At 43.8% G+C, this 15,145-nt stretch overlaps 1 protein-coding gene across 2 annotated transcripts in view; it reads left to right on the plus strand.

Moving 5' to 3' along the window:
• Positions 1-15,145, plus strand: part of RDX (radixin) — a 58,058-nt gene that overhangs the window by 5,952 nt on the left and 36,961 nt on the right. The window contains exon 1 of one of the 2 annotated variants that reach the window (XM_019530219.1): positions 8,840-8,875. The exons of the other annotated variant lie outside the window; for it this stretch is intronic. Coding sequence (XP_019385764.1) covers positions 8,858-8,875 — 18 coding nt within the window. The 5' untranslated portion in view covers positions 8,840-8,857. Of the gene's footprint in view, positions 1-8,839; positions 8,876-15,145 lie in introns of those variants that run through there. 2 annotated transcript variants of the gene reach the window in all.

Here is a 15,145-nt window from a genome sequence, read left to right on the forward strand (position 1 = left end):
AAGTTCCGCATAGCCACCCCTCCCAGTGCTGACTGCCCACTCCATGCAGCTGAGCCTGCCCCACCCACACCCACCCTGAGCACAACCCTAGCCCCCCTGCTGAGAAGAGACTGGCACAGCCCTTGGCCCCAAGCCTGCAGTGGATAGCCCACCCTAGCTCCACACACACATCCAGGAGGCACATACCATCCATGCTTCCCCAGGGGGCCATGCAGCAGCAGGGAGTGCTCATGCATGTGGCAGTTGGTGACATTATTGGCCAAAAAAAGTTGATTGATGATTTTAATTTTCCTGTTATCAGTGCCGATCCAATATATTGGTGCATCTCTCGTAAATTCTTGTAAACATGAGACTCTGAGCAATACAATGAATTCAGCATTTTTTATTTTTATTTTTTATTTAAGTAATGCTATTAGCTTAGAATAAAGTTTCACTTTTGGTCCTATGCATTATCAATGATGAAGTTAGATATATAATCTTCTGCTTTTAACCAGTTTGTTTCCCAAGGGGAAAACCAGGAGTAATGGCCACAGCTTCCTGGAAGATCGCTTTTTTGGGGTTTTTGTTTTAGGCTCAAAATTAGGAAAAACTTCTTTACAGTCAGGGTATCCAGACTGTGGAATAAGCTTCCTCCAGAGGTGGTGCAGCCACCTACCCTGGAAATCTTCAGGAGGAGAAGAACAGTCACCTTGCTGGGATCACCTGACCCCCAGTTATCTTTCCTGCTTGGTGCAGGGGGCGGGACCCAATGATCTTCCAAGGTTCCTTTTGGCCTTACGATCTATGACAAAAAGACTTGCTATCATCTTTAACATAGAGGCATATCCATAGTAAAAGACTTATTTTTGTTTGTTTGTGTGTTTGTTTGTTTGGAATATTGAACATCCTTTTAATCGTAGTCAAATTCAAGGGGGAAAACTCAGCACTTCTGGATTAGCATCATTTCCTCTGAAATAAAGTTCATGCTTCTGTGAATAAAATCTTTTAGGGATAGTAATGGAAAGAGCTGTTTGGAAGGTGGGAATGTGTGGGGTTTGATCGTTTTAGGCAGTGGTGCTCAACTCATTTGGCCCTCTGGGTTGGATTAGTAGCATGGGGATGATCAGCTGGCTGAGTGACATGAGTCACAGCATCTGGCCCATGATTCTGGAATTTTGGTGGCAGAATGAGTGGTAGCAGCATTAATCGCTGTGGATTCAGGAGCTGCAACAATTAATAGTACCACCACTTCTGCTATCAAATTCCTGTAGCTGTGGGGAGCCCTGCTCCATGTATCTTTTGTCATGCCTATTTTTGGGTATAACTGCATTGCCTCTGGACCACGGTGAGAAGCTGTGCAGTGAAGCACACACCATGCTTAGTCCGGGCATACCACACCCCATAAAATGTAGCTGGCTTTAGAGCAACGCTGGCTATATGCTAGTGAAGACAATGAAAGCATAGAGGTTATTGGCACAAGTCAGTTGCTACGCTGAAGTGGCTGTGCTGCTTCCATTTTGGGGTTCATGGAACAGGTCTACTGTGCTTCACTATGATGTAGCCTCTCATTTGGAGGGGTATAGGCATGACCTTAAATAGGTGGTTGGGCTGAAAAGTTTGAATGAGAAGCTGGATTTGGCAATCTAAAAAAGCTTATAACTTAGCACAGAGTAACTACCCTAGAGGTGTCCAAGAAATGATAATTTTTTCATATTTTTCTGTTGAGGCAATCATTTGGGTTAAGTTTGGAATCAAGGTGCTTTCCTGTAGGAAACTCATTCAGCATCTCCTGTACTCTTAAAAACCCCAAAAAGATTTTTCTGTTCTTTCAACTTTGCCTGGCACTCTGGAATTGGGGCATGAGTTCAATCTCTGTTGTAATTAATCCATGGTGAAACTTCCCATGGCTTCAGCGGGAGGGGAGATCAAGCTGTTAATAATCATTAAATATGATTACAACTATCAATAGCTGAATACATTTTGAAGGATTTAGTAGCTTTCTATAGATACTGAGAGAGTAGAATATTTGATCTAATTTCCAGCACACCCTTTCCAAAAAAGTTGATTCAGAATGTCTTGGCTATATGCCACTTTCTCCTGTCTTCATCCAAAACAGAAATAGTGTGACTAAAATTAGACACCAGTAGTTACGTAACTATTAATCATTTTATAACCTAAGAAGATTAAGTTTAATTGACTGAAGTATTAGTTGCATTTATAAAGACTGAAAACATTAAAAACAATTGTAATGGATTTTTCTTCAGAATTGTGTGTTCTCAAAGCATTCAAAACTGTGAAAGGGTAATCATTCCAGTGCATGAGGCACTAATGAGGCTAGATTTTTTTTTTTTTTTTTTTTTTTTTTTTTTTTTTTAAGGTTTGGAAATGAAGATCTACCTGTGGGCAGCACATATCAACTTTTTAAAAATCTGTTCAGTGTTTTAGGATATAACTTGGCCAAAAACAGCAGTGTCCAAATATTCTAAATTTTAATTTTGAAAGGTTTATAGTGAGTTTTAGTGAATGACATTTGTGCTTTGAATTGCACATACTGCAAATTCATTTTTTGGTTTGTAAAGTTTAATGCTTTATAGAAAAAACCCATTAAATTAATTTTTATGTGATAGTTCAGTTACAGTACAAGTAGATGCATGATGTCTGCCTACAATATAAATAGACAAATGTGCAACATGGAAGACTAATTTTATTTTTTATTGACTCAAAACTATCCAATTAATTGCATAAAGTAAATGTGAACATATGTTCCAGTTGACATTTATTCTGTTACACTTACCTTTCCTCATTCCATCAGTTTTTCTAACATCCATTTATACTGATCTGTTAGATCAGCACAGGATCTTTACCTTTAGGTGTTTGTATAATGTCCGGCCCGATAGAGAACCTGATTTGAACCTTGAGCTGGTGTTGTAATACAAATAGATATAATTAACAGTCAGTCAGTATCTGAAGTAATACAAAGGAATACCTGGAAAGAGCTCTAACTTCTTATTACCAGTATATCTAGCTTAGTAATGATGTTGGTATTAGACTGATGCTCATTTTTGCTTCAAAGGCAAGTGACTGATTCTTTATGCAAAATTTAAAAAATAAATAAAATAAAAAACCTAGAGCTTTTATGTTTGTTTGTTTGTTTGTTTTTTCCTGGAAATACGCTTGATTCTTTGTAATGAATGGACTTAATTGTCCCACAAGTAATTTACAGAGAGAATGTTTAATCTGCCCTCTATTACATCCCTGTGCACAGTACACGAATTTGTATCCCATGGACAAGACAAAGATTTTTTTACCTTTTTAATATGGCTATTTAAATTTATAGTCAATTTTTGTATATGTTCTGTAAACATGTAAGAATATCAAGCAATTCAGAATTTTATTTTGATGGGCAGTGGGTATATAGTCAATATACTAAAGTCTCATAGGATCTAATATAGAAACCACTTGGTTCAAGAACAAAAAAAAATTGCCTGCCTGAATAAAAAAATTACTGAAGCCATGCTATACTTCTTTATTTTTGCGTGTAAATTTTAAAGGTACTTGTTCAAGTAAAAAATAGACATAAGCCCCTCCCCCCCAAAAGCTAGTCCTCTACCCCTGACTTGAGTTGCTAACCCAAGAAATTTGATAATCTCCAAACTTTTTACCGACAAACAGACTTTCTTACTAACATGTTATTTACTGATATATAGAGGTCTACTTAACTTACGGCAAGACAAAGCAATTTTTTGCAGCTCGGTTGTGACATGAAGACCCATTTTGGGGAATTTCCCAGTGGCCCTGCCCCCTCACTGCTAATTGGCGGAGAGGCATATACTGTGTAACTTGATAGCAATTTCCACAGGAAGTAAATTATAATTTTATCATATTCTAAATTTAAATATAATATACACTTTATATACAATATGAAAAATTTAGAAATGCTAATTAATGCTAACCTTAATGGAAACATTTTAACTTCACTGACTGGCACCTTCATTTAGTCTTTCACTAGCACTGTCATGTGATCTGTGGCTGCAGTGATTGTTACACTGTCTTTGTATTATGGTAAGCATTGGGACATTCTAAAACAGCGTATTATATAAATAATACGCTGTTTGCTTTGTTTTTTTTAGGTTGATTTTTGTGGGAAATTGTGTCCAGCGTGATATTTCCTGGCAATTTTAGATGCCAGTTCTCATGGTTTCTGCAGAACTACAAATTAACTAAACCCCTGCTGATGTTTTACATAACTTAAGTGTAACCCTTCTGCCAGGCTCTGAATGGCAGTTTGCAGATTTTCAGTAAAAAACATTTTTTTGGGTTGGTGTTCCTGCTTGACTGCAGCAATAGCTCTTATACTGTGTTGCCCTTATGTACCCCACACTCTACTTACCCCGTGCCATGATACCCCTGACTGTACCTTGCACATTGCATTTCCAGTATTTGATTCTATAGTATGTATTGGAGAATGAGACGATAACTTACTTTACATTTTTTTTCCTCACATCTGTATGATTGGCATTTCAGTTGTGAATAGAAATGTACTGTTCTGCTTTGATGTCTTTTCCTTGAGGTGCCTCAATCTTCAGATCTCTATTTCAGTTGAAAAAGAAAAAACAGAATCAGTCCTGTTCAGGCAGTTATGCCTGCAGCTTTCCTTTCCTTGTACATTTGTATGTTTTGTATTATTTAATAAAGATACCTATATATGGCACCAGTAACTGAAAGATTGGTTCCATTTTTAAATCAAGTCCACCTGCCAAAACTCAATAATGCAAATATGAAAGTTGGATATATTTCATAATTAGGGGTGTGTCCTATAAGATTACCATTTGCCTACAGTATATAAAAATCAACAGGGGAGATGAACCCATAAGCACATATTTGTAAATCAACAAGTGCTTTATCAGCACTCCCCTTATTTTCTTTCTGCTCCCTCTTTTTTTGGTGCAATTCTGTTTTACTTAATCATGTGTAATACAATGCTGGGTTTGCATTTAGGGAGAAGAGAGAATACTTTGTGTTTAATTTAACAGGTAGTCTATTGACCCTGTTACTAGAAAGGGAAAAGCTAAATTTCCAAGAACCGGAGGCAATATCTTGAGGAGGGAGATTCGAACACCTGCAAAGAATTATAAACTAGAGTTTGGAAGCAAGTAAGGGAACACCTTAAAATGGGCACTTCCCTAACAAACACCCCACAGAAGGGGATGAGGAATGCGAATTCCACCTGGAGGGTTGAAACGGCCTGTGCGGAGGTGCAGGAGTTCTATAGCTGTTTCGGTGCAAGAGGCAGCCCATGCATCGGGGAGATACTTATCTGAATCAGAAAAGCGGTGAGACTCTTCAAGGGACACGGGGATCACAGAAACACTGGCAACAGAAGGTACACTCTGAGAGAAATTAAAGGAAGAATTAACCAGGGAGGTGAGCTCAGCAGGTAGCCACTCACCAGAGACTATACAAAACAGGACTTGGCTGACCTTGAGCATGGATGTTATCACCTTGTTAGACATTCTGTGAGAAAATAAGTTACCTTATACAGATCGATTTGTAAGAACTGCAATTATTTTTGTCTGTTTATTATATTTATTCTCCCATCAAAGACGTGGCAAGTAAGTGAACAAGCGAGAGTGATTGCCAGAATATACTCACTGTAACACTCCAATTTGACTGGAGCAATGTTGCTATTTAGGACATTCTGGTCATTCAAGCCACTTAAGTTATTTTAGAGGTTAAATGATAGGTCATGGTTTGTCACTTAAAGTAACTGGTTTGCAACACACTATTTTAACATGAATGCAACATTTTATGCTATGATTAACCTTCAGTGTGCAAAGTAATTGAATTAAGATTTACCTCTTAATACTTCCCTGTTGTTCTAACCTAGTTCTTGTATTGTTGTAATGTGTTTTACAAAAACATTCTGTAGAAATAAAAGATTTATCCTTACTTACGTAAGTATTCACTAGATTGTTGAGGATTCTCATTCCCTGGTAGCCCTATATTTTATTTAAATAGCCAAATATCCTCTGTTTTGTATGTTCTTCACCATACCCATTTACTCGCTACTCCAAAAAAGGTTTCTTTTGTTTTTCTAAAATGAATTCTATCTCAAACTCTTTACCTGTCTAGGTGCTTGGATTTATATATTTAATTTTACAAATCATATGGTGATGGTATGTTAAGGCAGGGGTGGGGTGGGGAAAATACAGCCTACCAGGCACTTTCATCCACTCCATGGTGTGCCTCCGCCTTCCCATGAATTGCTCCCTGCCCAGCCCTTCTGCCAACAAGGCATCCACATGCACCACCCCCCCCCCAACATAACCTATTGGACCTTGCTCCAACCCTTTTGGGCAGAAAGGCTCTACCCAACCAGCAAAGTAACACTTTTATTTTGAGTTATTATGCAATTCCTACTCTATACAGTATACAATCACAAGTTGTGACATATTTTTTGTAGCAAAATTAAAATATAGTAGATGTTTTTACTTCTAGTGTGTGATTTGTTTTTTTCTGGTTCTAAGATGGCAACCCTCCCTCCCAAGCATTTGGTGGGAGGAGTAGTGGGGGAGGGGGGGCAGCAAGGGGAGGGACTTCTGGTGGCAAAGGTCAGGAGTCATGGGGCAGGAGTCATATGCCCTGCCGCCTAGGTGGTGGGGCATATGTCAAGGGACCGGGCTACCTGTGTGGTCCCTGACAGCTTGCCAAAACTTGTTGAGCCAAAATAATTGTCCGACCCGCGTTAAGGTGAAACTGTCATTGGCTTCAGGGAGGGGGAGGGGTGGCATGGAAGGAGACAAGAGCCATGATTTTGGCTGTCTTTTTGATGATACCATCTTCCCTTAATGTTCTAACTCTGGTAGATGGAATACCGATTTTCATTAGATGTCATGTTTCTAGGGTATAAAGGAGGCAAAGATCTTCAACTCTGTATTCTACTACTGTGTGTATCCACACTTGGCTCTGGCACATAAGGGATCCCATTTCCAAGCTCAAGTTCTTCAGCTGGCTTTCTATGGGGAAGGGTCTAGACTTTAATTCAAGGCCAAAACACTTTGCAATTCCAGGTCTCAACTTTTACTGTGCCCTTCTGACCCTGTTCCTTTAGGTATGGCATTACCTGGATGCAGAGTTGGATCTGGGGTGTGTGTTGGTGCAGTCATACCACCCTTTAATCACTGCAAATTCTGGTCGCAGCCCCCAGGTGCATGTGCACTGAGCTCTGCTGCTGTCACCACACCCTGCTTTTCATTGTCCTGGGCCCACTCCGGTCTAGACCTTGCACAAGGGAGAAGCCTCCCACCATGTAGTCTCTATACAGTAAGAGGACATTTTTTGAGGAAACAAGTTTCCTAGCCTCTCCAGGTTTCACTGCTTAGTTACATTACCCCTCATGAAAGAAAGCACACTCTGTTCTCATGATATGAAGGTAAAGCAGCGAGTTGCAGTACCAGTAAGCATAGCCCTGTCCTTTCCATCCGTCAGACCTTAGTCTGTGCCCTCCCTGATCTCCTTTAGTGTGGTAGCCTTTAGAAGTCAGAGCCTTGTGGTGCTGACATTGTATGTACCTCTCATGAAAGGCAGTCTTTGGGTCAAAGAAGCAGATCCTGAGTGTGATTTGTGAGGTGGAAGTTCAGCTCTGGAGTAATGGGAACAGTTTCTGAATGTCATGGACTTCCCACCTTGGTATTGGGCTCCTGGTGCAGAGCATTGTGGGGGCATTGAAGAATTTCCAGCATGATTAGACCTAGATAACGCCAAGGAACATAAAATACAGCAGTGCCAATTGCAGTTAACTCAAGACCTCTCAGAAATGTCTTTATTTGTCATTTCCATATTAAGCAAGAATTCTTGTTATGTCAGGCACAAATTTTCTTTGCGGGTTCTTGGTCATTAGCCTATACCTCCCTCTAATATGAGAATTGATGCACTTTGCTCTGCTCTCCAGATAAGACATGGACACACATAACAATTAAAACGTTGTAAATGCCTTTAAAATATTTCAAAAGAACAGCTGGATACATGTAACTCTCTATCTAATGTCAGTTGAACCCTCTGCTCCCAATCCTTTCTACCCCTCCCCTTTGGCGGGGGTGGAGGGGGAGAGAAATTTGGAGATTTAGGAGCCAAAAGCAGGGATTGGGAGGAAAGTTGGTATTCCTAACCTACTTGTCCCATGCCCTGCTCTATTTCCCTCCAACCCCTGCTTGTCTCTCCACTCTACTCTTGCCCTCCTCTCCCCCCACTTCCTGCTGTCCCTGTGAAGTGAAGAGGAGCAGAGAGCTGAGAGCAGAGCATTTGGTCCCTGCAGCCTGCCCTAGTGCTGCCTGGCTGGCACTAGAGGAAGCTGCAACACTGAAATGCCCAATGACATGGGGATGTACCTGTGTCCACTGGCTGAAATGTTTCCTTTTTAAAGCATTTTCAATTGTGCTTCACTTGGAAACGTTTGTTGTTACTACTATCTGCATCCGTGGTTTTCTGCCAAAATTATGTTTATTTTGGGATATTCATACCTGAGCTAGTATAACAGACTGAAGGGATGAAGAAGTTCCCCATACTTATGAACTTTCCATCTTAAGAATTTTTTCTTTATTAGTGTGGGCCCCTTTTCCATGCAGCTTAGTGCCTGATTTTCACTTACACTTCTTTATGAAATTACTGAAATGTTCTATTTCATTTTATGACTTGTGGAAGCTTATTATAACCTTTGTGGAGTTGCTTTGAAATATTAAATGAAGTCCTGTGAGGAGGTTAGATTTTTACTTTCAGAGTGTATGTTTTCATCTGATCTAGACTGATGCATCCCATCTCATATGAGCAGGTGGGGACAACTTCATTATTTGATTGACAGAATTGTTGTTAAGTGGTATAAATGTACTTTCTCTCTTGGGTATGAACAAGCCATGTTCAAATAGTTATGAAATTGGGTATGAACAAATTATCCAAATAGAAGGAAAAATAGGGAGGGTGGACCATTTATTTATATAATGTATCAGAAGCCTAAAAAATCTTGTGCTATAGGTAGGTAGTTTTAAAGCTGCAGTGACTGTTTGTAGCAGTAGAACCTTTTGGACTATAACCAGGGTTTGAATTCTGGGGGAGCTTGGGCAGGCTGAGCTCCCTCATAAGGGATGAGAGCCCCCCTTGGCTTGCCTCAGGTGGTAACAGCTCCTTCTACCTGCTCCTGCCACAGACTCTTCCTCCCCCCGCCCCCCAAGAGTCAGAAAGTAATTCAAACCTTGACTGTAACCAAAACTGCCAACAGGAATAAAGTAGTAAACTTCTAACAAAGGCATTTTATTCCTTTCCTGTTTAAAAAAAACTGATTTACTTTAAGAAGTGGGGAATCAATTTCCCTTCAGCTTGTACCCTGTTAGCAAAAGTGAACACATAAATGTTAATGCAGTTGGCTGTTTTCCTTTGACCTTTTGTATAAACGGCATAGCTGATGACTATTACAATTAGTGTAATGCATCTAATTGACCTGATATTATATGTGTTTGTGCGTTTATCATAGTTGTAAGATACTATTACAACACACCCTCCCGTATTTGGACCTTTTTAACATTCAGAAACTTTATCTGAATTAGAATATTTGTGCTTATTCAAACAAATCCTGGAAGTTACATATTCAGTTTATGTATTCTCCTTACTTTACTATCCCTTTAAGGACTGTTTAGTTCTTGCAGATGATGTACGTCATCACCTAATAACTCCTCTGTTTCTATCAGACTGGTGATGGGATTTTTTTCCACAGAAAATTTCTGTTGTTCCATTGAAGTGTGTTTTTAAAATTTGCTGACTATATCCTACTGATGGACCAATAGTTGCATTAGAAAAAAATTGTCCTTTCCATACCTGTGGCCAGTGTCTACCTCCCCTTCTCCCCTCCCACACACCAGGAGACACTGATTCTGACTTTACAGTAAAAAAATTCTTGTTTTTCCTCTGTTACCACCATCATTTGTTGCTGTTCATTTAAAAAAAAACCAAACAAACAAGCTATATTCCTTATGTGGCGGAGCACCATCGGGGTGCACTTAGTGGGCCATTGTAGGCTACAGAGGAGCTTGCATGTTGAGCAGCAGGGAGATTCCTCCCTTTCCCCCCCCACACCTGACAGTCATTTTAACGGCAAGTGTAGACATCAGGGGAACCAGCACTTGTAGGCCAACCTTGATGAGAAGGTCACATGGCTGCAGGCCAAGCTATATGATTGGTGGAGAAAACTGAGCTTCCCTTTCGGCTCAGGCATCAGGGCTGAGCCAGCAGTCTGTTGCTGGCAGCCGGCACAACACCACCTGGCTAAGTTGCTGCTCACAGAACAGCTTGGAGGTGAGGGAGGAACTTTGGGGATGGCAGAAGGTTCCTATGGGCCCAGTGCGGGGCAAGAGAGCTGGGTCTGGAAGGCTGAAGGGCAGTTATGCCCAATGCAAGGGGCAGGCCAAGGCCAAGGTCAGTTATCTGGCACCCTGACTGGCCAGGAGGCAGGGCCAGAGCCCATAGGGGCTGAAGGTCCCTTCGATGACATCACAGCTGAAGACGGTAGGGGTCAGCTAGCATGCTAGTAGTTGTATCGGAATAGGGTCAGTGTGAGAGCTGGGCCCAATAAGAGAGAGATCCCAAGTACATCAGGGTAGTAGACCAGGGCAGGTAGGCCTGCTTGGCTCTGGGTAAGACCAAAAACTGCACCCTACTGGGGAAGGAGATGGACTTGGGAGAAATGCTGCCAGGCCTAAGGTTGGGGAGGACTGGGTTAGAGAGCTTCTAGAGGGGCTGGACGTGTTCAAATCAGCAGGTCCAGATGCTCTCCACTCCAGGGTCTTGAGGGAATTGGCAGGGTTTATTGCGGGGCCCCTGGTATGGCTTTACAAGTACTTGTGGTGCTCTGGCCAGGTTCCAGATGGCTGGAAGAAAGCCAATGTCCCCATCTTCAAAAAAGGGAAGAGAGAGGACCCGGCCAACTATAGGCCCATTAGTCTTACTTCAATCCTGGGGAAACTCTTTGAGAAGATTATCAAGGAGCACATCTGTGATGGTCCTGCAGCAGGGATGATGCTCAAGGGCAACCAGCACGGTGTCATTAAGGGCAGGTCCTGTCAGACCAACCTGATTGCCTTCTACGATCAGGTCACAAAAGCATTGGATGCAGGTGTCGCTGTGGATGTAGTCTTTCTGGACTTCAGCAAGGCCTTTGACACCATCTCCCACCCCATTCTCATTAAAAACTAGGTGATTGTGGCATTGATGGCTACACAGTCAGATGGATTGCAAATTGGCTGAAGGGTCATACTCAGAGGGTAATGGTGGACGGGTCTTTTTCGACCTGGAGGGAAGAGGACAGTGGAGTCCCCCAGGGCTCGGTCCTCGGGCCCGCACTGTTCAATTTCTTTATTAGCAACTTGAAAAATGGGGTGAAAAGCAGCCTGTTTAAATTTGCTGATGATACCAAGATTTGGGGTGAGGTGGGCACGCTAGTAGGGAAGGACGGATTACAGCAGGACTTGGACAGGTTGCAGGGGTGGGCTAACAAAAATAGGATGGGTTTCAATACTGACAAGTGCAGGGTGCTGCACTTGGGCGCAAGGAACCAGCAGCACACTTATAAGCTGGGAAACTCCCTCCTCAAGAGCACGGTGGCAGAAAGAGATGTTGGAGTCATTATTGACTCCAAGATGAACGTGGGCCAACAATGCCAGGTCACGGTCAGTAGGGCTAACCATACCTTGTGCATCCACAGATGCATCTCAAGCGAGGCCAAGGAGGTGATCCTTCCCCTCTATGTGACACTGGTCAGGCCTCAGCTGGAGTACTATGTTCAGTTCTGGGCACCTCACTTCAGGAGAGACGTGGACAACATGGAGGGGGCCCAGAGGAGGGCCACCCACATGATCCGGGGACAGCAGGGCAGACCCTTCGAAGAGAGGCTATGGGACCTTAACTTGTTCAGCCTTTGCAAGAGAAGGCTGAGGGGGGACCTGTTGGCTATCTATAAACTCACTAGGGGGGACCAGCAGGGTTTCGGAGAGACCTTGTTCCCCCTAACACTCCCCATAACAAGGAGTAACAGCCACAAGTTGTTAGAGAGTAGGTGTAGACTAGACATCTGAAGGCACTACTTCAGAGTCAGGGTGGCTAGGATCTGGAACCAACTTCCAAGGGAAGTAGTGACGGCTCCTACCCTGGGGGTCTTTAAGAGGAGGTTTGCATCTACCTGGATGGGGTCATTTGAGCCTAGTTTTCTCTCCTGCCTAGGGCAGGTGGTCGAACCTGATGATCTACAAGGTTCCTTCCAACCCTACTTCTATGAATCTATGAAGGGTGATCTGGTGGGGCTGTCAGTGGTGGGACAGTCCCCCAGAAATGCCAGGCTAGTTACCTCCCTGGTAAAAGGCAGGTAGGGTTGCCTGATATAACCCCAGCCTCCACCATCTGGTGGGTCATTATGACCGGCAGGTAGTGGGGCTAGGTGCACCTGCTGGGGAGTGGGGAGACACCTGAGCTCTTGGGGGTGTAAGACCCTGGTAGTAGTGGGGCCAGACAGGCCTATTGAGAGGCACCTGAACCTGTGAGGGTGTAAGACCCCAAGCCCCTGCATAGGGGTAGAGTGTGGGCCCCAGAGAGGGGTGGGTGTTGAAGCCCCAGGAAGGATGCAGCTAGGCCTACGTAAGTGTTTGGACACGTGAGGCCGGAAGAGGGCCCAAGTCCAAGTGGGCGAGTAGTTAGCCCTAGCAAGGGAGAGAGAGTAATGAGTTACCCGATGAGGGGGTTTGGGTCAGAGCAATGTCCAGGACAAGGTGAATGGGCTGGTTACTGTTTGGATGAGGGTCGCAAGAGGCTGCACACTGTCCAGCCCAGGCTTATGAGTAGGCAAGTGTATGGGAGCCGCTCAAGGCATCAGGGCAGGTCAAGAGGCCCGGTGAGAGTGGGTGGAGTGCTAGAGGCCTGATTTCAGCGTGTAGTATGAATGAGGCCTGTTAGAGTAGAGAGAGGGGACGAATGTATGCCAAGGAAGGGGCTGGGTTTGGGCTGGCCCTGAGCTGGAGTTGAGAGCAACTCAAATGGAGACATCTGCGAGGCATGGAATATGATACAGTAATGTGATAAGGGGACCCCTAGGCATTGGGGTCTTAAATGGGCAGCTTCCTGCTTTATTACAACCATTGTTGTAACAGCAAGGTGTGGCAGGAGAGACTGAGCAGAATGCCTTAGAGATGGAGGTGGGCTGGTACTGTGACCGGTCCTGGGAGATTGCCCCCTGTCACACTTGTTACCTTCCTTTGCTCCATACATTCAGACTGTAACCAAATTTGCTGCTACTTTCATAGCTCTTGCCTGTTTTTGTTAAGACAGACAAACATTTTTATTCAGGTTTTTGTCTTCTGTCTCATGTACTGTAACCTTATCAACCTGAGCCTCCTAGACACCAGCATTTCCCCTCCAATAAGAAAAAATACAACTACTAAAATTATTTCCTATTGCTATAATCATTTAATCAATTTTTCAAATACTTTCATTGGCTCCTGCACAATTTCCCTTAATCAAATTCCAGTGGTTTGCATTAACCTTCAGATTTGTTCATATTTTTTTTACTGCGTTTTTTCTTAATTGCTTACATAAGACTTCCAAACCACCAAAAATGCATAGGTGCTTTCTTTCACTCTTCCTCTTATACATGAAACTGCATTCTTCAGATAATCCATATGACTGCTAATATTGCCTTCAAATTCCTCATTAGGCCCCAGCCCTATTTGAGAAATACTAAAGAAACATTGACATTAGGCATATGCAAATAGGGAAGTATTCAATGCAAATTTAGAGGACAATGATTTGATTTGGAGATTCAGATCACCATCTTGAATCGATTCAGCCAAATCAGCTTTGGAAGAGTTGGTGCTGATTTGGAGATTCAGATCGACTGGGCAGAGGCAGGTACAGCTGGGTGGCTGCAGGTTCTCCTGTAGATCCTCTGGCTATGCAGGCCTCTCCCTGGGCGGGGGGAGCCACAGGAGAAGCCCCCATGGCTGCCTTGCCTAACCCCATCCCCAGCCTGGCCCAGCCTCCTTGGACTTAAAAAAAAGTGGTGACTGGGGCCCCTGGGCACTTGTGGCAGAGCCCCCCTGTGCAGCATGGAACAGTGGGGAGCAGGGGGGATTGCGCCCCCCCCGCATGACAGCTGTCGCGTGGAGCTGCAAGCTGTCTGGGAGCTGGGCTTGAGCGGTGCTGGGCTTTGGCTGACGCATGGAGTCACCCCAACTCCCAGACAGTAACACCCTGCAAAGCTGCACTGCACTCAAGCCGTGTGGCAGCTGCTGCATGGGTGCTAGGTGGGGGGCGATCTCCACTGCCCTGCACTGCGTGGGGGGACTCTGCCATGAGCCCCCAGTTGCCACTGCCAGAGCTGGTGAGTGTGGGTTTTTTGTTTGTTTGTTTGTTTATTTTTAAAGTGCCGGGAAGCTGGGCCAGGCAGGGGATGGGGCAGGCAGGGCTTCCATTGGGGTTCTCCTGTGGCTTCTCCGGGTCTCAGAGCGCTGATGCAGGCCCGGGTTGACATGATGCCCGGCCAGCCTGCTGGTTGACTTGGTACTGCAGGAGCTGCCTGCCCAGGCCCGGGTTGACATGGTGGTGCAGGAGCCTCCTGCCCAGGCCTGGGTTGACCCCGGTGGGGGGAGCCAAAGGGGTTATGCCCTGCTGCCACTTGCCTAGCCAGCATGGGGAGGCACGATGCAGGTGTGGCTTGCTCCAGGCGGCAGCAGGGCATAGCCCACTGTGGAAGAAATCAAACTTCATATTGTGGTTGAATCGGAACTGACAGAGCCAGCTTTTCTTTAATTAGGGTTATACTGTGATCACAGGGAGGATTTCATACAGCAAGGGGAATCACCCACTTGTCTGTTTCAAAGGAATCTTCCCTCTCTATAAGTTTACAAGCATATTTATACTTAAGACAGAGAAAGAGGAAAAAAAAATGACCTTGGAGAAACCAAAATAGACATGCAGGCAGTTTACTTAAACAAACATCTGTGCAGAGTAATAAGGCATGCAGGATTCCTCATCTCAGAACATGTAACTGAAATGAGCAGTATCAGCACTTCTGGTCTCTGTCTGTTTTTCTAGTCAAGTAGGCCAGAAGCCCAACTAAATTTATTACCATGTTCCC

Source organism: Crocodylus porosus, unplaced genomic scaffold, assembly GCF_001723895.1.
Source record: "Crocodylus porosus isolate Cpor-Errol unplaced genomic scaffold, CroPor_comp1, whole genome shotgun sequence".
NCBI classification, from domain to species: Eukaryota; Metazoa; Chordata; order Crocodylia; family Crocodylidae; genus Crocodylus; species Crocodylus porosus.